At 34.0% G+C, this 27,659-nt stretch overlaps 1 protein-coding gene and 1 long non-coding RNA gene across 2 annotated transcripts in view; both read left to right on the top strand.

Annotated features, from left to right (window-relative positions):
• Positions 1–4,697, top strand: part of LOC131955484 (uncharacterized) — a 4,995-nt gene extending 298 nt beyond the window's left edge. Inside the window, exons 2-3 of the long non-coding RNA XR_009388860.1 lie at positions 2,651–2,698; positions 4,656–4,697. This is a non-coding gene — a long non-coding RNA (uncharacterized LOC131955484). The remainder of the gene's footprint in view (positions 1–2,650; positions 2,699–4,655) is intronic.
• Positions 4,698–9,272: 4,575 nt separating this feature from the next.
• On the top strand, positions 9,273–10,682 carry LOC131955489 (uncharacterized). Its single transcript, XM_059319619.1, has 2 exons — positions 9,273–9,484; positions 9,917–10,682. Exons 1-2 carry the CDS (start codon positions 9,273–9,275, stop codon positions 10,680–10,682), a joined length of 978 nt encoding a protein of 325 aa, XP_059175602.1.
• Positions 10,683–27,659: the final 16,977 nt, after the last annotated feature.

The following is a 27,659-nucleotide window of genomic DNA, read 5'->3' as shown; positions in this document are numbered from 1 at the left end:
GTCGTTGTTGTCGGACTAGAACAACGTTTGATACCACAGCCCGTATTTTAGAACAAGTTATTCAAAAGTTCAAGAGAAACATACAGTGCCACCTTAGTTTTTGATCTTGTACATGCATATGAATTTCGTCTCCCTAGCTTGAAAATAGATTAAAGCGGCACTTTCACGAACAGAAAATCGTTTAAAAGTTAAAAGACTTCTTCGTTTACAATCTAGTAATAGTTTATGCAATGTCTTCCATCAGGCTGAATCGGTATTCAAGTTATAAACTTTTAAGAAACCGGAAGTATTTTCCACTTTCGTTAAACGGAATTCGCTAAAACGATTTTGAAAAAAATACATATTATATATAATTATTATATATGAGACTGTCAACTTGACTAAAACGTTACCCTGGTTATCGTGGCTCTCAGACTCGTTTTTTTACCCAGAAATGTAGAGGATGTAATGAAATCGAAAAAAAAAACTATATCTTACTTGATTACGATAGAGTCTCTATTCTCGGTAAACAAAAAGTAATTGTTTTTTTAACTCAATATCAAAATTGAGCTACAGAGTCCATTAATATTTAGAAAACTATAGCCGACAGTCGCGTTTTCGCGACATGCCGATTTAGCGCATAGCAATTGCGTATAGGTACGTTTATCCTACTGCTGTCGGTCGTTGTGTATTGGGTACAACCAGACGATTATATCGGTACCAATAATCACGTTGTTAAGTCGAAATTTAAGACGTCACATTCTCTTGACTCACGCGCATCGTAATTTTTTTGACTTTGTGAATTCAGCCTACTTACATTGATTATTATTACTAAATAGGTGATCCGTTTTTGCTACAAAAATACTAATAGGTTTATTATTCACTCTTTTATGTATATAAACAGTATAAATCACATATTAGAATAATTTTGGAAGTTATCTGCTAATTACGGTTTGTCGCGTTTTTTGCGACATCCGGCAATAAGACATAAAATGGAACTTACGTTTCAAGCAGGTATAACGAAATACGATGCATCACCAAGCTGTCATTCATTCAAGTATGATTATAAATAAGTAAAATATTTACAATATAGTCTTCGCCTATATATAAAAGTGCACTTTAGAACGTTACGGTCAAGGTGGTAGGTGAAGTAGAGATCACCTGTTTCATTGACATAGGCATAAGGAGAGAGAGCGATGCTAGAATAATGTTATCATATTGCTGGGTACAATATAACGAATTTAGCTTTGAAATAGTATTGTAAAATATTAGGAGAACATAAAAAAATAAATAGACAACAGGAAGTGAGGTGTTGGACCACTATATTTGATACCACCAAAGACAGGTCTTCACAGTGACCTTGACAATAATACCACTGAGCATAGACCTACAACTCGTAATAAATACAGTCAGGTTGAGTACTGACAAACTTACCCTTTGTAGTGCTATTGAATATCCACATTAGTGGCATTATACTGGCATTTAGTACCGACAGCAGTGTTATTGAGTACCACTGAGTACCAACATCAGTGACACTGAGCAACCAGTTTGAGCACTAAGCACTCACAGCAGTAATACTGAATACCCACTGCCAAGGCTGAGTACCCACATCAACGTTATCCATTACCAACAGCTCCAGCGCTGAGTACCCACAGCAGTGACACCAAGAACCGACTGAAGTAACACTGAGTATCCGCAGCTTCAGCACTCAGTACACATGGCTTCAACACTCATTACCCACTGTTTCAGCACTAAGTACCCATACCAGTGGCAATATGTAGATTCAGCACTGTCATTGGGAATAAATAGCAGAATCATTCGAGCACAATAGCCGTAGCACGAATCAGAAACATAGGGTACCATCAAGAATAGCAGTGAGTACTCACACCGGTGGCACTGAGTACCCACAGCAACTGCATTGAGCATGGACGAATATACAATTGCTGAACACTGTCATTTAGGACACTATTTGTTTACGTGCTTTGTGTGTATAGCAAATATAGGTCAAATGAGAAATATGCGTATTTATTAGTTGACCTTACATAAGAGTTCACGAAAATGACGTAACCGGGGACAATTAAGGCTCTACACATTGAAGGAAGTCCTTTCATATGTAGTGTTTTACTGTAGTGTAGTAGAACCACGACTGCAAGGCGTCAAAATACCCATTCATAAGAGATAGTCAGAGAGCAGGTGCAGCAGAGTTATGTAACTCTATGCCTGAGCTAATAAAGTATAGTTTTGATGAATTTTGCAAGTGATACTTCATCTCATCGCACGTCTGTATGTTTAGTTTGTGATATTCTATTGTTTGTGTGTGGATATTTAGAGAAACACGTGACAGTAAAAATAGTAAAATGACCTGGCCTAAAAAAAATTTTAATTACTGTTTGGTCCAAAAGTGTCATGATGTCGCGTTTTCGCGACATACCGTAGTTAGCATAAAAAATAAGTCCAAATTTAATAATAACTTTATACCTCAAATTCAGTGTCAGTATGATGAAAGAATATCAGCACAAATAATTTTTTACACGCCGCTTGGAACATAATTCAGGCATTAAGGGTTGAATGTATAACAGCGACACGGGAAAAATTGTTTATAAACATTATTTCAATAATCAAAACCACCACCAATTATTGTTGATATTACTTTTCTTTTCTTTTTTTCTAGTGGCGAAAAAAAAAGATGTGCTGCACCCAGTAGAAAATAAAAAGGAAAGTATGTTATAGGGCTCTGTAAAATAAAACGTAGCATTGGGGTTGTTTCTATACATTTTATAAATAAGTTAATAAATAAATTTTTAAACATACATATAGTTATACTTTTGTTTGTATGTTTCTTCTAAACACAATCTTGTTATACCTAAGACTTTCTGAAATTTGAATGGCATAATAGCTTGTCAAAGATACCCGGAAAATCCAAAGCCAATCCGCGTACCCACGTTTACTTAAAGTCATATCCACACACACACTGGCTACACCCCCGGGCTCAGAGCAACCCGTTCATATGTGCCGCACCCGTCCCAGCCGACTGCCACTAAATACCTCATCCCCACACCACCAACCTCCCAAACACAGGCCCTAATATACCTATCGCCTTTCACCCATCCCCTGAGCACATATGTGCAAGCTAACCAACTACCATGTTAACAGATTGTTTTAAATTTAAAAAAAATATTCGCTGCATGCCACTCTGATAATACTGACGTACACCTGATTTTTGTGAATCCTTGCCGACATTTTCCCTATTAACATTGTTTGCGTCAGTTCTACATATAGGTACAACCACAACACTATTATAAATCAAAAAATTCAGCACCCTCTATTTTTACTCTCGATTCAAATTTACCTCATCTTTTATTATTTATACACTTTTAAAACGATAAAAAACTAATTGCATACAGTAACTTAATCAGCAAATCTTTACAATTTCGATTTATAAAACGGATTGCGAAGATAAAATTAAAACAAATAAAAACGTTGTCAATATACTGAATAAAAAACAATCGTAGATTTATGATGTACAAGTTTAAATATGCGCATTAAAAGTTTGCGTGCTGTGTAAATTAAATAAACCGGGAGTGATCTATCCTAAACTTTCTCGAATATTTTTATATAAAATAACAGGGGATGGGAACTCGGGCTATAGACATGATTTTTAATCCATTTTAAATACTTAAAGTTTTAAAAATAGAATAAAATCTCGTAGACAAATTAATTGCACACCAAGTGAACGCGAAATAAAAAAGCGCATAATAGTGCGCAATATTATTAGTACTTTTAAAATTTACATTAGTTTTTTGAGAAATCGGAAGTAGCGTAAATTACTACTTCCGGTCAACGGAAATTACTCAAAATTTAACAGACGGTAGAGAATTAGATCTTTTACTTACATGTGAAATTTTATTTATCTATCTGAAATAGTACTCAAGTTATAGGCTTTTGAAAAATTCAAAGTAGAAAAAGTACCACTTCCGGTTATCGGAAATCGCTCAAAAGTTGATACGGATCTACGATTTTGATAAAATACTTATATATGAAATTTCATCAACCTAGCAGTAACGGTACTCAAGTTTACACACGGACACACAGACACACACACACACACACACACACACACACACACACACACACAGACATACGGACAAGATTGCAAAATTATGTTTTTCCGTATCAGTGAGGTGTAAAACGTCGAGATTTGTAAAAATCTCGATTTTTTTTTGCACGATTACAATACTTTCTCTATACTACGTATATACGAGAAAGTAAAAAGTAAATCATATGAAACATTCCGTATGTTTAGAAATTTATTATATATATATATATATATATATATATATATTGGATAGTAAATAAAACTGTAATGTTTTATTTACAATCCAATATATATATATATATATATATATATATATATATATATACATATATATATATATATATATATATATATATATATATATATATATATATATATATATATATATATATATATATATATATATATATATATATATATATATATATATATATATATATATATATACATACATATATATATATACATATATATATACATACATATATATATATATACATACAGTATATATATATATATATTGGATTCTAAATAAAACTGTAATGTTGTATTAACTCTGTTTTATGCTTCGCCCTTGCAGAACACATAATGAATCAAAGAAACTTCTAGAAAAAATAAACATCTAGCATTGACAATGTTTTTAAAGTTATTTTTTTTACTTTGATTTTTTACTACATGAACGCTTATCATACCAGATCATTCAGTTGTGTCGCCAGGTGTAAAAATATTATAAACGCTGACTGAAGGGTCGGAGAGATGTTCAACACAACTAATTATCTCCTTTGCAATAGTAGTATTGCGATGTATGTCATCGTCAGTCATTGCTCAACTTTGAATTTAATAATTAGCAAATGAAATTACATGGATAACTTTAAGCCAGAAAAACGACGAGGTTATATCCCCACAACAATTAGTTAACCCCCCTCATAATTCTGTTACATCTTCTCCACCTCCTTCCCCCATCCCAAAAAAATATATGCTTTCCTTTCTTTATGTTGCGTGTTTATGAATGACTATAAAATAGCGTTTGCTCTTTTTTTTTCCTAAGCACAGATTTAATTATTTATAGAATAATTAATAGCAGTAGAAAAATAAAAGCAGTCCACTTGTAAACATTGTGAATATCAATATAAGGCAGATAAGTCAGGCTTGTGCAAATGTGATAATCTAAGCTATACAGATAAATTACACAGTTCAACAATATTATTGATTTTTTATAGAAAAACAGGCTGAAATCGGAGATAAGAGTCTAAATGGCGCAAAATTATTTAACACGTATTACTGAATTGTGTCTTAGCGAATGCCTAAAACTAAGATTTAAAATGAAGAAATAACAATAATTATTTATTTTAATCATTTATTTTATTTATGGATCCCTACAAAACATGTAGAATATTGAAACTAATTGAACTAGCACAAAAAAATTGACTCAATTTGCAACGCTTGCTGCACCGACCAGTGCTCTAGCCCAACCACTTTGATATATATATATATATATATATATATATATATATATATATATATATATATATATATATATATATATATATATGTATACATATATATATATATATATATATATATATATATATATATATATATATATATATATATATATATATATATATATATAGGCTATATATATAGGCTATATATATATATATATATATATATATATATATATATATAAATTTATTTATATATACGTCTCAGTCATGGAAAGTTTTGTTTTTCATTTGACTGTTAATGTTTTTATTTGTCTTGTGTTGTCTCTAGAGCGTGCATGTCATATTTAAACTCACACGGTGAAAGAATTGCGTAACTCTAGGCATAAAAATCTGGTTCCAAAACTTTGTTGCAAGAAAACATATTTTTTAAACAAACCTTGAATATATTCACAAATAAGTACAAATTACCATCCAATTAAAAAGCTCCTAGGCTATAACCCATCGCTATACTATTTAAATCGTAATTAACATCAACATAATTCAGTATTATTTCACTATAGGCTTAATCAATCTAGATCCGACATTTTCAGCCTATGACTATGAGGTCACCCATAAACACTGAAACGTTTTTACACGTTGGTCCCACCCCACCCCCCACTCCTACATCTTAACAAAAAGCTAACAACCCCCCCCCCCTAATTTAAAAAATATTTAAGCCTACCTGGGATTTGCCAATATGTAATGTAAGCCTATTGATTAATTATTTAAAAATAATTTATGAAACAACTTTTAATTACACGAAATAAAGACTTAAAGTCACTTTCTAAACATGATTGTTATCAAATGCAGCCAATGTCAATTTCTGGAACCCATTGCTTATGTCCCAAAAGTCAGAATCTCCCAAACCCCATAATATATTGATGTTTTTTTTTGACGATCACAATAAATTTTGATCTTGTTTATCAGATATTTCATAGACACACAAATCCAATTACAATAGTTGTTTTGATTGTACCTCTGTTAATAAAATACGTGTTTCTCACAACTCAACATTTCAGCTAAACTCATTTGCTGTTTTTTTGGAAATTTGTATTCGTTTTTTCCTTCTATTGATAAAATGAGTTTCATTGCAGTAGATTGTTTTGGACGAGGAATAATTTTAACAAATGATATATTAGATATTCATATTACATCAACCAAGTTTTATTCAAATGAAGACGTTTAGTGAAACTTTATAATTGTGAATCAGATTTGTACTCAAGAACTTTTGCTTCTTGAGTATAAATCTTATTCTTGATCCTGTAAGTTGCCTCTGTTTTAACACAACTCTAACTGTCTGGTCATGTAGAGTAAATGCAGTTTGAAATTGTGCTGACCGTAAAAAAAAGGTGAAATCTACTTTAGCATCATATTTTTTAAAGATATTTTTACTTCACCAGTAAAAAGTATATTATTAAATTAGGCAGGTAATATATATTAATTTTGGCCCAAACAAGCATACCCTATAAGTGCTAAAGAAAAATAAAACACTTCAAAGTTTTCTTTTTTTTAAAATTACCATACACACTCAGAACTGATACAAATAAATAGTTGTTTAATATGAATAGGTTTTGTTGGATCCAACATGTAGGCCTATCCTTGTGTTATGGATAAAAATGTTATGAATAACTTCCGCTGGCTCCGACAAAATTTTATGACGTCATCAATGTGGTTGGTACTAATGACTGCAGTGAGAGGTTCAAGAAAACACAAACACAACATCAGCTCATTAACTTTAATGGTTGATACTGTTGGTTTTGCCTAAACCAAGAAAGAAACATGGTCATCAATAATGTCAAGTCTTTGGGCCCAGCCCCTACCTCACTTTACAAAACAAAACACGACTACACCCTCATAAGGCTAACGTTCAACTGTCCTGTAACCCTCACAGTTCCTAGCTTCTTAGTTTTCCCCCACTAAGCCTAACCTAATGTACATGTCGCCACAGTTCTGTCGTACCTAATTAAAATGCCAGACCCTGCTGATAACTTCCTAGGTTTTTCCCCAATTTGTCGCCATACTGTCTCCACCACGGTTACACAGGTCAACATGGCTGTCATCCGTAATTACAATTTAAAAGCTTGCATCTAGTGAGTGGACGTTCAATCGGACACACTAAGGGCTATTCCTATTAAACCTATTATGATCTATCTAACCTAGAGTTAAACAATATAATAGTGTGGACATCGATACAATTAAGAATTAAACGATATTCTATCCTAGTCCTCTATCCTATGCTAATCCCAATCATAACACCTTGGATCCAACATATACGCTGCTGTAGGCCAATTTCTGTCAAATCTGATCACTGTTGGAGAAGGCCGTATGAGATGGTTAGTTTTTAACTTCTTCTTGACTTGTGTCTCCTCTGTATGCAGTTGTTATATCCAGAGTCCCAAAAAATAGAACATAAATACATTTCATATACTCACTATGTTTACATACTTTCAACTAATGGTACTTTTACTTTTTAAAAATAAAAATAAGAAAGCAATGGTAGGAATATTTACTTATGTATGGCATTGTATGTGCTATCTAATTATTACTATAGTGATGTAATATGTATGAAAGGTGTATCCGTGGGACGGATCTCTGCGTGTGTGTGTTTAGTATTATGTAGCAAGACGGGAGGCCGGGGTGTGTTGACGTGTATGTTGTTATACGGAGTGAACGAGCGTACAAGGGAAGCCACCCCTCAGTATATATATATATATATATATATATATATATATATATATATATATATATATATATATATATATATATATATATATATATTTATGTATATATATATTTATATATATATACATGTCCTAGGTGTTTTGACCACAGGTGCTTTGAACATAGGAGGGTTTTACCATAAGGGGTTACACGGGTCTATATTATAGAAGTAGACTCGATTTTTAATTTATTTGATCTACAAATGCGACCAGTGTTTCATTGTTACTTTTTCCTCCCCGGATCGGGGGGGGGGGGGGGGGGGGGTACTTGAATTTTTCGGGGGTGGGGGTGGACAAATTTTTTTTTGCGAGGGGGCGGACACTGGTAAAAGTATAGAATTATATTTTGTTAAATGATACGATCTGCCATCCGGTGTTAGAGCCTTGTCGTGGGGGGGGGGCGGTTGTCCAGGGGGTTTATATATGCGGAAGGTTTTTGTCCAGGGGGTTTTAGTCCAAGGTTGTTTTGACCGGACACCATCCTGATCACCCCCCGAGCTATACCAGTGGTAGTGTAAATCAACCAAGCTGGGAAGATCTGCGCGGGTAGGGATCAGACCAAAGCTAACTCCCTGGTCCTCCAGGTTGGGGGTTGAAACATAAGGCTAGCAACCTTATCTCATAAAAAAAAATACCGCTACAGAAACTGCAAGTACACAAATCTAACACCAACTTGGTCGAGGAGGTTCCTCTCTAGAAGAGCCCATGATGCCTACTAGTGAAAGCCTAACGGAAGCTAGTTTGCTGACAAATCTCCTAACGCCCAAGACTAAAACCAGATTAGGGACCTGGAACATCAGAACCCTATATGAAAGCAGCAGATCAGCTCAGGTCCCCAAAGAAATTTGGAGGTATAAATTAAAAGTCCTAGGATTAATTGAGACACGATGGAATAGCAGTGGCCAAACTAGGTTGGTCTAGGGAGAGACTGCCATCTACTCAGGCCACGAGGACGAAGATCATCAACACACACAAGATGTAGCCATAATGATGTCTCCAGAAGCAACAAATGCTTTGATTGCATTTGAACCAGTCTCGCCACGACTCATAGCAGCTCGTTTTAATGCCAAGGGAAGGAAAACAACTTTAATTCAGTGCTATGCACCCACAAATGCTGCAACAGATGAAGAGAAAGAGAACTTTTACAGCGCCCTGCAAGCTCAAATTGACAAATCACCAAAAAGAAATATAAAGATAGTGATGTGAGACATGAATACCAAAGTTGGAACAGAAATAAAGATCGTAAGCTCACAATGGGGAACAATGGAATAGGCATAATAAATGAAAACGGGGAACTCTTTGCTGATGTCAGCGCATTTAACGATCTAATTATAGGGGGACAATTTTCTCTCATAAAGATATACATAAGACCACTTGTACGTTACCCGATGGTAAAACAAAGAACCAAAATGATCACATCACAATTTCCAGAAAGTGGAGAAGAAGTTTAATGGATGTTAGGTCGAAGCGAGGTGCAGATGCAGCCTCAGACCACCAACTCGTGGTTGCAGCACTAAAATCAAAACTAAAATCCTACAGGGATCAAGCTGATAAACCGCACTTTAAATTCAATACAACATATCTTAGACGTCCAAAAATAAAGCAAGACTTTAACTGCGCAGTAAAAAAAATAGGTATGAAGCACTCTCCAGCCTGGCAGAAGAAACAATAGAGCAAAAATGGCTAGGAAAACAGGAACTATGGAAGTCAAGTGGCACTGACATGTTGGGAAAAAGAAAAAATGAACAAAAAGAATGGATCACAGCAGAGACATGGGCCAAAATTGAAGATAGAAAAGAGATAAAACAAAAGATGAACAAATGTAAGGATGAAAAAGAGAAAATAAACCTCAGAACACATTATTGTCAAGTAAATCGCATGGTCAGGAAAAGTGCAAAAGAAGACAAAAGACAGTTCATACAAGAGATGATAGCGGAGGCAGAAACTGCGGCACGACAAGGAAAAATGAAGAGGCTCTATGAAGTAACTAGGACCCTATCAGGCAAAAATATTAATCCCAACAAACCAGTAAAGGATAAAGTAGGAAATATCTTAACAATTGACACAGAACAGAGAGACAGATGGGTACAGCACTTTGATGAGATTTTAAACCATCCTCTCTCATCAAACATCCCTGATATCCCACCTTCAAACCACCTACTAAATGTGTGTACAGATCCACCCACAAAGTTAGAAACAATAAGAGCAATAAAGAACATGAAAAATGGCAAAGCAGCTGGCCCGGACGGCATCCCACCAGAGGCACTCAAGGCAGACCCAGCCATATCAGCAGACATACTACATCCTCTACTTAAGCAGATTTGGGAAGAAGATATAATCCCATCTGACTGGAAGCTGGGATACCTGATAAAACTGCCAAAGAAGGGAGACCTGACATAATTCAACAACTGGAGAGGGATAATGCTTCTTTCAGTCCCAAATAAGGTGCTGACAAGAATCATCCTAGAGAGACTTAAAGATGCTTTGGATAAAAAGCTGACGCAAGAACAAGCTGGTTTTCGCCAAGACGGGTCATGTACTGACCACAATGCCACGCTGCGCATCATTATTGAACAGTCCCTTGAGTGGCAATCCCCCTTATACATGACTTTTGTCGACTTCGAAAAGACGTTTGACAGTGTGAATAGAGATGTTATCTGGAAGTTAATGAGCCACTATGGAATACCCAAAAAATGTATATCTATCACACAGAAACTATATGCAGACTCCACCAGTCAGGTGATACACAGGGGAAAACTAACAAAACCATTCAAGGTGACGACGGGAGTAAGACAGGGATGTATGCTATCGCCAATGATATTCTTGATGGTAATCGACCGGATCATGCTGAAAACCACAAGAAACGACACAGGAATCCAGTGGAGTTTCACCAAAAGGCTGGAAGATCTTGATTTTGCCGATGACATCTGCCTACTATCTCACAAGCATCAACATACGCAAGCCAAACTAAGTCGGCTATCTGAAGAAGCCTCCAAAGTTGGACTAAAAATCAATAAAAATAAAACAGAGGTCATCAAAATCAATAACAGCCAGGACCTGCCCATACAGCTAAATGGAGAAGATTTACGGGAAACAAGCACATTCACATATCTGGGAAGTGTGATCAACAAGAACGGGGGGGGGGGGGGGGAAGCAGACGATGATCCACCCACAAATCCACCCACATGTGTCCTAAATGTGTGAAGTAGTGGATTTTAGTAAATGAGATGGAAACTTTTACATCCTAAACGTTAAGCTGGTTTTTAGAGGGTTCGTGTTATGTATTCAGGCAGAGTTTAACTTATGAATAAATTTGACCGTCTTGTCAACAAATCGGTTCCCATTTACCCGTCTGACTTATGGAATGTGCCAGGGGTAAAGAAACAGGAGGGTGATGAACAAGATAGGCAGCCATGATAGCGAGAGGTTGGGGGAGGGGATCTTTCCACATTGTAATATATCTATCTGATTCAATTAAAAATTTCTAACTATTTTAATTTTAATCTATGAGTGGAGGGAAATCACTAAGAAGTTAAAAGTGATGTATATATATATATATATATTTTCGCTTTATGTCCCTTTAATAAAAAAGTGTATATATAAATATATATATATATATATATATATATATATATATATATATATATATATATATATATATATATATATATATATGCAATTAATTGTACAGATACCTATTTACGTTTAATAAACGTGTATTTATGTAGGCCCTACGTGTATGCGTATGTGTATTTATATGTAAATATTTTAAAAGTGGTGTCTAGTGTTAAATAAAAGTATTGCATTACTGGCAGATACTGGGAGATATTTGTAGAATAAGCGACCCGTGTTAAACGGTAGTGTGCTAGGAGTGTGTCCAATAATCTTTAAGATACCGCCACACATAAAAATCTATATCCATTTCTAAAAATAACTACTCAATCAGTCACGCGTTGCTTGACTGAACAAATATTGATTCGCTGCGCCAAAAAGAAATCCGACTTTTTATTTAGCGTTGTTTGTTGAATCTTTGTCCTGAGGGGATAGCATTGTCAAACTATTACCAGCGTCTTATTCAAATAGGGCGAACTTACAAATTTGATTCTTGTAGTTAACTCACTTAGTTTAACCTTTAGAAGCGTAATGTAACTTTTGTTGGCTTCAGGGTAGAAGTATTTGGCTGTCTCTACGTTAAAGTTGTCAAGCTGGTCCCAATATGTCCTCTGGTGGATAGATGTTGATCAATTCAAAGGTGAAAAAGTACATTAACGAGAGTAGAAGCAGGTCGATACTTCTCTTTTAGGGCAATTTTTTTTGTAAAGATGCACAAGCATATATATTTGTTTCAAATTCTCTGATACTGTTTTTTTTTCAAAAGTAGACACATACAGCAAAAAAATGACGTTCTGGAAACTTTAATTATGAGATGTGTTTGATCAGTAGCGTAGCGAGGGGGGGGGGGCGGCGGGGACACATGTATCCCCAGGCGCCGACCTTAGGGGGCGCCTAAATGGGTTGGAAAAATAAATTGAAAGGTTGAGGGGGGTGCAAATCGAAAGTTTCAGGGGGGGGGGTGCAAATGGAAATCTCGAGGGGGGGGGTGCAAATCGAAAAGTTTGTTCCCGGCCGCCGGGAAGGGTCGCTACACCTCTGTGTTTGATAGTGCACGGTCGTAAATCACCACTACCTATATACGCGATTTTAATACTGGATAATGACGCACTAGTTAAATATATACAATTAGATAGCACATTCAGTTGAAACATTGGAAACAGAAAAACGAGGACAAAAAAAGAGAAATACTGTCTTTTTAATGCATATTTATGCAGATTTTGTCCAATCAGGAAAGATATATGCCTAATTTTTTTTAAACAAGTTATTCTAACTTGAAATTAGGGTGACAATTACGAGTATTGAAAGGAAATGTATGCTACAATGTGTTTATGACCTAAAATCTTTGAAGAACGCAAAAACCCAGATGTTAGTGCTAGCTGCTGATTGACTGACACGTCCAATACAATATTAATTATGCTGCAGCGCTTATAAACTCTATGTGTTCTTATACTTAAAATGTCACACGATCAATGAAATGCGTTATGTTCAGTGTGCGCCTTTGATTTTTTCTTAACTGCGTCATTCTATCGACAAACTTTGCAACGAATGCAGCGTGACGAGTGATTATTTTATCAATAGTTTGTTTTCTCGCCAACGAAACCATACACGTAGTCAACTGAATCCAGCGGATAACGTTTAACCAGGTAAGATGGGTTTTATATTTTATTTCAGTATTACACTCATGTACAGATTTCTAACTCTTTTAGAGGAACGATTTTCAAGAAACTTTGTTTTTATTAAGATAAGTAATCATCCATAATACTGTCTGGCAATCTAAGTAAATATTGTGAAAATGCTATACCTGTATGTCCTTTGTCAACAGTTGCTTTTTTACCTAATTATATAATAATTGAAATTAGGGGCAAAGGGCTGTCCGTTGATAGCGGTTGGACTTTTGTGATAAAGGGGAGAATTGGTGATTTTTAAACGTAAATTTTAACCGCATTTTCGTCATTTCGTATGTTTAATACATATTTTTTTACAAAGTGTAATAAAAAAATTAATAAATTTAGTTTACTTTATCAAGAACAGCCCGAATATTTTGTAGAAAGATATTGACTGTTTTGAAACATGCAGTTTTGGGGGATAGGAGTTGGAGGGGTATAAGCTGTGATGATAACAAGAAGTAGGGGTCGACTTTTGCTACATTATGTGACTATAGCCTCAGAGGCGTTTCGATCCATTCCGGCACCTTGACGGAACATTCAATTTTGCGCTCCCCCCCCCCCCCCACCCCACTTACAAATCATTTTTACACAGTGTCAAAAAAGCGCCCCATTCCATTTTGGAAAGTTTGTGAACGTTTTTTACCAGGCACTGTCCCTTGACAATTTGTATTTAGATGTCACAATTGATGTAAATTGAAAAGATTAAATAAGTCCGTAAAGCAAAGGAACAGTTTTTATTCTTAACTGCGACTGTCTATAATACAGGGATGTAGCTCAGGGAGAGCTTTTAATTATTATGCACCCCTTTCTGGTGGTCTGCCGCCCCATCCACCCTCCCCTAGCTTCGCCTCTAAATAGCTAGGAGTGAAAAAAAATCGTCTTCACCTCATGTGTCGCTTTGGTCTATTGTTGATAGGTTTTTTTGTTGTGTTTTTTGGTTATCCAACCATCAAAACTCTTTCTTTTCTTTGGTGTCCAAACTGTATTTTGCAGACATCTCTAAGCATTTTAAATCGAGCTGTATTATTCAATATCGATACACTTCTATCTGTATTTATATGTCTTCCTGATCTATGGGATTCGTTTCTTCTTCAGTGACGTCAGCTTTCCGCAATGATTGAATCTCCTCCGTTAGTTTCCGTTATTATTTGTTATTGTTTCCGTCCGACTCTTCCGGTTTTGGCGGTGTCATTGGCGTATGAATTACTAGCAGTCATTTTTACAGTTATTTTTTAATATAATATAAAAAAAGAATCGTAATAATTTAAATATTTACAAATTAAAAGAATGGTTTTATAAAATGTAATTTAAAAGACAATAATATTGCATTCTGTACCTTAAAACTGAAACGTGTTATTTTTTTTTCGCGGATGTTTTTTTCTTTACAATGAGTTGTATGCTGTCAGCGAACAACAATATTTGTACAAATAATACATGTGCGTTCATGAGATATTTTTTTTCCGAAATATGGATCACCCAGTCATGAACATTATTATAAGAATAATTGTTGACCAAGAGTTCGACGATCAAGTAATGGATGTCGACATTCACGACTCGGATAACGCAATGATGAATGTTGGTTTACCAGGATTGTACAGTGAAGGTATTCAAGAAACAGACGAAGCCATCAGAGACATAGGCCTACATCTTAAAACAGAGAACTTATGACTTTTTAGAATACCAAAATCAGGATCGAAGCTCTCTCCGTTCTTCCGAAGAGAATATTCAATTTAATTTTGTATTTGCACCACCAAGATCTGTTCTATAATTTACAATGTTTAAAGAATGTGTGTTTCTGAAAATAATTATTTATAAATACGTATATATAGGCAATATTATATATCTAGAGAGAGAGAGAGAGAGAGAGGGGGGGGGGGGAGAGAAAAAAGACATAGATGGAGGCCTGTAAATTTACTAAAGTTAAATTTCTAATGTGAGTGAGATATTAGTGTATGTGTAGTTTGCTTTAAAACAGGAGCGATTTTAGATGTTTGTTTATCTTTGATTATTTAAGTAGGAATTAAAAACTGGTTTGTTTTTAACATTTTTTAAAAATAATCATTAAAAACTACAGTAACTTAATACGTAATAGATCTTATTTAATGTAGTACATTAATGTTATGAGGGTGTGAAACACACAATCGTGTATATCTATTTGAAATTAAAAAATCAAAGAAAGGAAGAATGTAAACCAAATGTGTACATATTTATCAAAACTCATTTATTTCATTTTCAACTGATTTGCAAACAATGAAATGCAAAGCATTTATATTTTACAAATTTTGTTTCATGTCTTTTTGGCAATCATCATCATTTTGTGAAATGTTTTAAATTTCATCGTTTTAAGCAATATATATATCAATGTTGATTACATTTTTCGTAAAATGAAACTGAGTTATTTACATTTATTTATGAGTTATTTTTCTTCTTCCTTTTTACTTTCTCGTATATACGTAGTATAGAGAAAGTATTGTAATCGTGCAAAAAAAAAATCGAGATTTTTACAAATCTCGACGTTTTACACCTCACTGATACGGAAAAACATAATTTTGCAATCTTGTCCGTATGTCTGTGTGTGTGTGTGTCTGTCCGTGTGTGTGTCTGTCCGTGTGTAAACACGATAACTTGAGTACCGTTACAGCTAGGTTGATGAAATTTCATATATAAGTATTTTATCAAAATCGTAGATCCGTATCAACTTTTGAGCGATTTCCGATAACCGGAAGTGGTACTTTTCCTACTTTGAATGTTTTAAAAGCCTATAACTTGAGTACTATTTCAGATAGATAAATGAAATTTCACATGTAAGTAAAAGATCTAATTCTCTACCTTCTGTTAAATTTTGAGTAATTTCCGTTGACTGGAAGTAGTACTTTACGCTACTTCCGATTTCTCAAAAAACTAATGTAAATTTTAAAAGTAATAATAATATTGCGCACCATTATGCGCTTTTTTTATTTGGCGTTCACTTGGTGTGCAATTAATTTGTCTACGAGATTTTATTCTATTTTTAAAACTTTAAGTATTTAAAATGGATTAAAAATCATGTCTATAGCCCGAGTTCCCATCCCCTGTTATTTTATATAAGAATATTCGAGAAAGTTTAGGGGAGATCACTCCCGGTTTATTTATAGCGGTGTATCTTTTGTTAGCCAATTTGCCAATAGTATAGACCTATTAGCAAATCCCAAGTTACTTTTAAAAAATATTTAGTCTAATGTGGATTGTACGCTCAATTTGAGGAAAAAATATTTTCACATACAAAGACAACATGGGATAAACCATAGTTGTCAGTTTTTTACTTTTTAGAAAAAAGACATTATATGTGTTTGAGATCTTTTGCTGTTCCATTGTGGCATGATTTTTAAATCCTAAATATTGAGGGGATCAAGGTGGTTTTACGCTTTCATATTATTATACGTGTTGAAATAAACTAGTACTACATGAATTGGACAAAAACTCAAACATTTCGAACAGTGGACAGCTGTGGTTTATCCCGTGTGGTCTTCATTCTAGAAATCCTCATTGACATTTGTTTTAGGAATTCCTTCTTTGAATCGTTTTATTTTTTTTTTCTGTCCTCTGCAATGCGGTATCAAAAGTTCTGGATATCCTCATATCTACTGCAAATTTCTGATGAACAATCTATAATTCGTCTAAAACTGTTATTGTAGATCTACAATGGTCTGTCTACCTATCTACTCCAGATTCGATTAAGCAATCTAATTTTTGCTTACTGTTATTTTACATATATAATCCTTTGTTTATTTACCTTTCAAATGCAGATTTGGATCAACAATCTAGTTTTTGTCTACAGTTATTTTAGATATACCCATCTGTCTACCCATCTCCTGCAACTTTTGTTTCCACGATTGTCTTGCTATTTACCTGTCCAATGCACAAACTTTACACTGCACATTGTAACCTGAGATCTACTTACTAATTTTTTATAAACAAAAACTGACCGGTCAAACACTTGTTAGAATAGACATAGCAGTATTAAACATTTAGTACAATTACTTGTAACTACTGAGAGTATTTTTGTCATATATGTATTGAATAAGGAAAATTGATTAAGAACATTATTTTAAGAGAAACACAGTCATCAAAAACTATTCAAAACATACAGTTAATTAGTTAAGCACCAAAATAGAATAACTTAGGGTTGGGAATCATAAATAGGATTATAATATGAATTATTAGGATTATGAATAGATATAGTTATAAAGAAAGGGATATGGATGGAGTTTTTGGGCTAGGAAAATGGTTACGGATAGTATTAGAGCTAGGATATTGTTAGGTTAGTATGGAATAAGCTGGTTCTCTTATTTTGACGTTTATAAAATGCATTGAGCTAGTACAAAATTCCTATTTATTTTGCACGGTGTCTGTTTTTGCATGCGGTAATTGCCATCTTTTTGTTTATCAGGTCAATGGGATATTTTAAAATTCTAAAATTTTAAATGCTCTCCAATTTTCAAGCATCAATCACAATGGGTCTATTTACTGTTTTCTCGGTTTTATGTTTTTAGAATAGTGCAGCAGAACAAATTAATGCATGGAGGCAATACACCATCAATACACCATCAATACACCAGCAATACACCAGCAATACACCAACAATACACCATCACTTCCCAGTTGTGCAGAAGTATTCGTTTTTCTAAGGATGCTTTAATGTAAACTACGGCTACATTAGCGATTGGGTACACATTTATAAAATTTATTTACAAACCCGCCTTTTGTTTTAGACCCTACCAACATATAATTATAACCCTCGCCGAGTTATTTGCCTATCAATCTGCACTTCGGTTTCTACAGCATTAGAAGGCAAAACTAAAAATTTGTTTAAAACTTTATAATAAATATAATACTTGAAAATATAAACTCATTTTATTTTTGCCAAAAATAATAATAATAAAGGGGAGGTAACTGTAATCATGATTTCGTCGTTGAATTATACGCGTGGTTTCCCTTGCTAACATCTAGTGTATCATACGTGACAATAATAGTGATTATTTCCCATATCACGAAACCACACGCGAAACGAATATTGAACCGTTTTGCACACGATAAAAATACCGATATTATTAAATTTAAATGTTTTCGTTTTTCGCCAAAACATTCACGATGCAGAATAATGCGGGACTGATCTACCCTAAACATTCTCGAATATACTTATATAACACTAGGGTGTATGGCAACTTGGGATATAGATCTAGACATTATTTTTTATCTATTTTTAATTACTTTGACTACTTAAAATGAATTGAATGTCGTAGAGAAAATAATTACGCACCAAGTGAACAGCAAAGAATTATTGTGCGGAATATTAGTTCTTGATAAATTCATATGCAATTTTTGAGAAATCGGACCCTCCCACCCTCCCCCCCCCCCCCCCCCGATCTCGAACGAAATATAATTAATATAGAAAATATCTACTTTTACCAGTGTCCGCCCCCCCCCCCGCCCCCCCCCCCCCCCCCCTCTCCCTCGCGAAAAAAAAGTTTGAAAGAAACACTGAACTGTCAGAACAATCTTTCGATAAATGTTTATTTTATATATTTTTTGGGGGGCAAAAGAGGGGTTGGCTGGCATTTGAAACATTTTGGGGTCCGCAATTACAGTATACTGGGGAGGGGGGGGGGCGAACACTAGTTAATTGTAAGCACTTTTAGTTTACTTAGCATAGTTCGGCTGCTATTTTGAAATAATCTCCTGGCATTACTTTAATCGGAGCTGGACTGCTAACCCGTAAGTCTCGAATTCGAATCCTGGTTCAAGTCAGTAGACCGTCCCTGAGTCCACCCAACTTTGATGGGTATCTAACTCACGTTAGGGAAAGTAAAGGCGACTGGGCATAGTGCTGACCACACTATCTCTTCATATGCCGAGGTCAAAGAAACACGTGAACTCTACTTCACTTGCCCTGTAGACCGTCAGGTTTGAAAAGGGAACTTTATTACTTTAATCAGAGAAGAGATTGCGGTGAGGGGGGGGAGGGTAAGTGACAGGGTGTAATGTCCGAGACCTATAAGTGTGTTATGTGTGTGTGTCTTCTGTGCTTGCTTGTATACGTGTGTAATATTGTATGTGTTCATGGTTTTTATACGTGTGTGCCTTACGTGTTCACAGAGTATCTTAAACTTTAACCTTTTTTAACTAAAAAATATATAAAACAGACCGTATCATATGGATATATATATATATATATATATATATATATATATATATATATATATATATATATATATATATATATATATATATATATATATATATACAGTGGCGGAACTAGAAAAAAAGGGCCACCCCCGCAAAAAATTTTTTTAGGCCCCCCCCCCCCATATATATATATATATATATATATATATATATATATATATATATATATATATATATATATATATATATATATATATATATGTGTGTGTGTGTGTGTGTATGTGTGTGTGTGTGTGTAGTTATATATATATATATATATATATATATATATATATATATATATATATATATATATATATATACACGACATACGAACATAGGTTATTTATTGTTGGCCTGTTCGGGTTATGAAAAAAATGTGGGTTTTTTTTTTCTATTTTAACAAATTACAATATCATATCATGTTTGCAAGGGCATTAGTGAGTTATGTAAATATCAGTTTTATTTTATCTTTGCTATAAGTCCTCTTAACCTCAAGTAGTTCAAAAGAATATAAACCATGAAAGCTTTGTATGTAAGTTATGGTGTCTCGTGTTATGTTTATTTTCATGTTTTTTTTCGAATTTATATTATTAATTTTAAATTCATTTCCTTTTTATACAATGTCATTCATTAGTAAGTACTTTTTTAAAAAAAAATAATAATTAAGAGATATAATTGCTTTTTAATTTATTTAGTACAAATCTATTAAAAGGAGCTTATGAGCACCCCTATTTGACTATTTAAAAAAGGGAAATAAGTCATGGAAGTGGTTTGAACGTTTGCTTAGCTTTGATAAGTTTGATTGTAGGAGAAAGAGGACTTGGCTTTCACAGTGGTTTAAAAAAAACAAAGGGAAAAATATACAAGAGCGTGGGATGGTGTCTATAGAAGCTACGGTAATCTTTTTTACAAAACAACCATCAAGTCAAAAAAGCAAGGAAATTTTTTTTTTTAAATATAAAAAAATTATTTTGGTCGGATGTGGGGCCCCTAAATGGCGTGGGCCACCCCGCATTGCGGGGTCTGGCGGCACTGTAGTTCCGCCCCTGTATATATATATATATATATATATATATATACGGATTATTGTTTAGACTTATGTGTGTGAGAAATGTCACCTGTGACACAGGCAGAAGACATGTCACTTGTGACTTGTCTATGGAACACAGGAGGATCGCTATTGAATGCTGCCTTAAGTAAGCTTTTAAAATAGATTTTTATACATTGGGCTATTTTAGCTTATAAGGGCCTGCATTCTATTGAGGGCGACAGTAACCGGGATATTTAACGTCAGGTGTATTTAAGTATTAGTGATTGGTGTATTTCTTCTGAAACATCAGGAGAAATTATGGGACTAACTGCTCGTCGATTAGCCCTACTCATTCAGATAGCTTAACAAGACTTCAGGTTTGTATGTTTTTCTTTAGAAAAGAGGTTAGCCAGCCAAAAATACTCTACAAAAAGGCGGGAATTCGGATCTTTTTTTTTGTGTGTTCTTTTTCGCTCAAGCTGACGATTTGTTTTAGAGATGGAATTAAATTAAATATAACACATTTTCTTTCGCCGATTTCTTTAAGCGTGAATAGTTTTTTGGAGATTAAATGTTTTCGTTTATAAAACAAAAAATACTTTTAAGGACTTCAATCAAGTACATTTATAGGGCTCTGTTTTACAAAGCCATTTGTACATTGTGGTCGGCCATGTTGATTTTCATTGCATGATCTTTATTCCAACTAGATCTAGTCCAGTTAGATCGGATTAAGTTTTACGTATGCTAAAATTTTAAAACATAAATAGCCTGTACTTTGTGAAGAATAAGTTTTGGTTATTACTGAAAAGTAAAGAGAATAAACTTAGGACTAGATCTATTGAGAATCAACATGGACGCTTTTCTAGAAAACACCGCGAGCCTGGTGACGCTGGGAGAAGCTATCATGTCCTCTCCAGCTAGTTCTACTGTTGTGCCAGCATTAGAGACGAATGATATTGATTATTTTGACGTTAAGTTGTCAGGATATGTTGATGAAACTGATGATAGCATCATTTATGACATTAATTTGTCAGGATCTATTGAAGAGATCGCCGATTTAACCGAAGACATTAATATACAACTATCGCTGTAGGCTAATAACAATCAGCAAATAAAGAATTGTTAATGGTATGTGTGATTAGTCAGCTAACTATATAGGCTACCTCGTTAAATGTCTAGTGTTGGTGCCTAATGAATCAGGGGTAATTCCTAAACTATTTTAGAGAAACTTTTAGTGAAAGAACAGCCAGATGGAGGACATTAAGTAGGCTTATTTCGCGATGGGAATGTTACCTAACACTAGTGTTTTGATTAATGACATAAGAACTATATAAACTGATTAACTAAAGATCACACAATAACCACATTGGTAATGTCAAGTGATCATCTAAATTCTGATAAAGCTATTTTTTGTTGCCTTAGGGTTACTTTACATAACTAAACTAGGCCTAGATCTACATCGATTTATCTAGTAAGAGGGTCTTGTACACATTTTAGTGGATGCTGAAATGCTTTTCTGAACCTTACACTTTAAAACATCATACCTGTGTAGCCTATTTATTTAGGGCCTATGTATATATATATATATATATATATATATATATATATATATATATATATATATATATATATATATATATATATATATATAACTATTATACGATTAAATATTTTGCTTGTAATTTTTTTTTCATACTGGTGTTTGTAATGAAAAAAACTTTATTGGTCCAGTGGATTTGGTTTCTCAGAAACAAGCCCTAGGGCTAACCTCTGTCACTGAAGGGTCCACCTGTTTCCTTTAGTTCTAGTCAATCTTAAGCTGACTGAAATTCCTTCACATCCAGCAAGACGAAATTATGAAAAAGTCAAAACAGTGCAATATTGTTGTTGCCTAGCAAATATTTCAAGTCAGCTAAGAAATTTCTCTGGCTCAACACTGCAGTGGCGTAGCGAAGGGGGGGGGGGGGGCAGGGGGGGGGTACATATGTCCCCGGGTGCCGACCTTAGGGGGCGCCGAAATGGGTTAGAAAAACAAATATTAAAATCTCAATTTAGGTGCAGTTTGTCATTATAAATATATAAAATATATGGGGTGGGGGGTGCAAATGGAAAGTTTGAAGGGGGGGAGGGTGCAAATGGAAAGTTTGAGGGGGGTGCAAATAGAAAGTTTGAGGGGGGGGGGGGTACAAATTGAAAATTGAAGGGTTGTTCCCGAGGGGGCGCCAAATTGAAAGTTTGTCTCCGGGCGCCGGAAAGGGTCGCTACGCCTCTGCAACACTGAAAGTGCGTTAACTAAAATCTGCAAAACACTACCTACAGCAGTTGCTCAAGCAGAAGTACCGTTTTCACCTGACATTCAGTAGAGCAGGTGAAGTAGAATGTTAAGGAGGGTTGGTATCAAGTACAATGAGCAGCTCTTTGCCATTACCAAACCCAGATTCAAGTCTAAAGGATAGATGGATTTTGTAGGGAAAGTAAATTCAATGGAGCATAAAACTGAGTGCAATATCCTTTCATATTCAGAGATAACATAAATAAGTGAACCTTATTAACCATCAAGCCTGAAAGGGGAACTTACACAGCTATCATTAATTCACTGTATGATGAGTGGATTGAATGACTCACTTCATATACAGCACATTTAACAGGTAGAGTTAATGCCCTTTGCTGCCTCAGATTGAGCTCATAATTTTTAAAAACATCACCATGAAATGATATTCAAAATAACAAGTAGCTTTAAGGAAGGTAACGAACTAAATACTACACATATATCAACTTAATACTTTTATTCAATGAATCATGAAAGTCATCTCTGAACCTGGAAGACCTTGACCTTGGCTGTTGAGTCGTCTGAAGATGTGACTAGGATGGATTCATCCCTGCAATAGTTTAACACTTTTGTTACTTTTTTGTACATTTGTTATACGTTTGTTATTTCAAGCATTTAATTCTGGCAGTCTTTTTTTTATTTGTTATAGTTATACGCTTTTGATATTTTTAGCATTTACCTGTACATTACTTCTGTTTAAAGCTTTAACACATTTCATGCATTATTTAAATGTATTTTTATTTTGGCAATGAAACATTTTATACCAAAAAACAGGGCAAATGTTTAATTCTTACTTCGACATCTAATTTCTGCAGATTACCATGCTTAGCTTAACGAATGTAACTGTAAGACTATAGTTGTGTTTTAGTAATAGATCAGTGAGTGACAGTATTAGAAACCAATGAAAAATGAGTAAGTTGCTAACCTCATTTGTTTTACCAAAATTCAAATTTAATATTTGTATTTGAATAAACCTGTTCTACAACGTAAAAGTATTTGTAAAACACAATTATTTTTTTTTTTTCTAAAAAATATTTCTAAAACCTTTTTTCATACTATTTTTATTTTAATATAATTCATATTTGCTCCAACTGATAACATTATTTCAACTGCTGTAACTTAACAGGTTTGGTACGATTGCATTTTTTTCAGGTTTAGAATAGTTCATCTTCCATTCACTATGGTCTATACTTAAACATTAAACTAAAAATAATGTTATGTTTATATTGTTTAAAGATTAATTATAAATGTTCATTAATTAACTTCTGTACATAAAAATGGTTCAAATTTGTAGAACTATTTTGTGATAAATTACTTTATGATACTTAAGACAGTAACATATTAAGTTAAAATGATCTTAATTTTTTTTATGAAACAAACAAATGTAACTTTTGAAACTATGCTAGCCAAAAGTTAACCATATTCATGTTTCTGTCAGCAAAACTTATTATATTTTAGTGCATATATTTAGTTTTGAATATTATTGTAAATTTGTATTTGCATTTTTGCATACTTGAATATTTACAAAAATTATCAAAATTGTTAATTTTTCTTTACATGGAATATTCCTTATTTCTCCACATTATGCTGTTATTTTGCTAGCAGATTGAATTTTTCTTATTATACTGCCCATATTTTCAAAAATAAAATGTTAACTCATAAAAACATAAGAATAATCTTGGGGGCAGTGTTTCTTCCAGACTTTTTTCTCCGGGGGGGGGGGGGGGCACTTGAAATTTTCGGAGGGGGGGGGGGCGGACTCTGTTTGTGTGTTTGTCTTTCCAATCAAATCTTGCGATCGAAATTTCTGGCACTTCCCAGTTAGCTAGCGCGCTGAAATTTTCAGGGAAGCTTTCTTTTGGATGACCATTGAATATTCAATTGTTATTATTACTAAATTGATCAATGGAAACATTTTATTGAGCATTTTAGACCGCTATATAATCTATATATATAATTCTCCTCTGCTAGCCATTACAAAAAAAACCAGCGACGCGTACCTCGCGCGCAGTGAAGCGAACGATCACATGTCGCCACAGGCTTAAGGGCAGAGAATTTAGCTTGAACCGAGTTTAAACTTACAGGAGGTAGGCCAGTTTGGGGGAGACGATATGGTCGAGTGGTTGGGCACACGATTGCTATCCCACTCGACACGGGTTCAAATCTATGTGTTCTAGTCAGTAACGTATTCAAACAACGTGTTTTTTACGAGTTGTCTTTTTACGAGTTGTCTTTTTACGAGTTGTCTTTTTAACACGTTTTTATTAACTCAGCTTCGCGTGTGTTTGTTGTTAAAATTGACATCGAAAATTAGCCCACTTCTGATTGCTCTATAGATCTGAAATTTGGCATGCAGGTTACTTTCGCCTAACAATTTCAGATGCAATCATAAAAACTAGCAATTAGAGACCGTAATTAGCTTAATTTAATTACGCCCAAAGGACCATAAAATTGAGGACATGATTTCTAAAGATACCGACAAGACTGGAGGCTTGTTGACACAGTTACTTCGGCCCCAATCGATGTGAGCGCGCTGGCCGTGATCGTATAGTGGTTAGTACTTCGCGTTGTGGCCGCGACAACCCAGGTTCGAATCCTGGTCGCTCAAGATTTTTTTAGTCCGTGTATTTATAAACACTTAGTCAATTCATACTTAATCAAGTCATTAGATAAAGTAGAAAATAAACTATATAAAAAGCTTTTTTAAAAAACACGTTTTTCATGTGTAGCAACGGACTAAAAAGGAGAAAATAAAATACTTAAAAAAAACTTTTAAAAAAAACACGTTTTTCTTGTAGACTAAAAAGTAGAAAATAAACTATATAAAAAACTTTTTTAAAAACCACGTTTTTCATGTGTAGCAACGGACTAAAAAGGAGAAAATAAAATACTTAAAAAAAACTTTTTAAAAAACCACGTTTTTCTTGTGGACTAAAAAGTAGAAAATAACTATTTACATACATTTGATGACAAAAAACGTGGGTACGTTCACCATCAAATTTCCCGACCCATCTGCCCGACCCACGTTTTTTGTCATCAAATGTATGTAAATAGTTATTTTCTACTTTTTAGTCCACAAGAAAAACGTGGTTTTTTAAAAAGTTTTTTTTAAGTATTTTATTACGAGTTGTCTTCGTTTACCCAAAAAAAGTGAAAAGATAAAATCGATAGCAAGATTTTAATGCAAACAAACAGACAAAGACTAAAAAGTAGAAAATAATAATCATTAAAAAAGTTTTAAAAAACCCACGTTTTCTGATTGAACTAAAAAGTAGAAAATAAATGCTATAGGCCCTACATCACAATAATGCAAGCGATCACTCTACTATAAGCGAGCAAAAACGTGGGGCGCCGTGATTTTCTTACAGTTTCTAATACTGTTGACTCTCTACAAGCTCCCTAATAAAAGTCAATAGTATTATCTAATCAATAGTAATATAACTTTTACTTCGGCGCCCCACGTTTTTGATCGCTTATAGTAGAGTGATCGCTTGCATTATTGTGATGTAGGGCCTATAGCATTTATTTTCTACTTTTTAGTTCAATCAGAAAACGTGGGTTTTTTAAAACTTTTTTAATGATTATTATTCTATATAAATTATATAAATTTCATTTCGTTCGTGGGGGGCAGTAAAAAAAAATTCGGGGGGGGGGGGGGCTTCCCCCCCCCCCCCCGGAGAGATGCCTGGAAGAAACTCTGCGGGGCTTTTGACTTTATATTGTAATGGAAAATTTTTGCACATTTTTTTCTGTTGCAATTTTTAACTTTTAAGTGAAAATACTGCCTTGACAAGTGCTTTTGATATCATTATGGCAGTTTGCTACTAATGACGTTTCTATTTCAAAAACACAGTAATTTTCTTTTAGAATCAGGTAATTTTTTTTAATGGGTAGTAAGTTAGCTATTTATACATAAAAATTACACATTCTGGTCTGAATCAGACCAATTATCTGCGCCACTAACATAGCTTTCAATTATATATACTGCTTTAGAATCATATCTACCAATGTATTTTTATTTAGATGAAAAATGTATTCATTTGAGACATTTGAGATTTTTTTTAAGCCAACAATTAACATATTCTTTTTATTTGAAATAAAAGTTATTATTTCCCATCAATAACTGATAAAATTAGGTTTTACGGAATTGTGTTAGTAGCCAATTAAAAAAAACTAAATCATAGGTACTGCTATTTAAATTACCGAGATAAACTCGAAATCCAGCACGGCTGGAGCATGGCATTGCAGTGTCCGAATAATCTGACCATTCCTTGAGTCATACTGTCTAATGTTCCCATCAAGGCATGAGGTGTAAAAAGTTAGGAGTGTTTTGGACCATAAAATATTTACAATACCATACTGAAAAATATGTATATAATTATGTATATGTATACATCTATATATGCCACTTTGTGTTCTGATTAAAGAAGCTTGTTGATACACGATATCAAGATTAATTGTTATTTCTTTCTTTTGTTTGGTGTATTAATTTCATTTTGATGTAAAAAAAAAGTTAGTCAATTTTAAAA

Source organism: Physella acuta, unplaced genomic scaffold (genome assembly GCF_028476545.2).
Source record: "Physella acuta isolate Inbredline_101_S28 unplaced genomic scaffold, ASM2847654v3 ptg001069l, whole genome shotgun sequence".
Taxonomy (NCBI): Eukaryota; Metazoa; Mollusca; class Gastropoda; family Physidae; genus Physella; species Physella acuta.
This window is presented reverse-complemented; position numbering and strand designations above follow the sequence as displayed.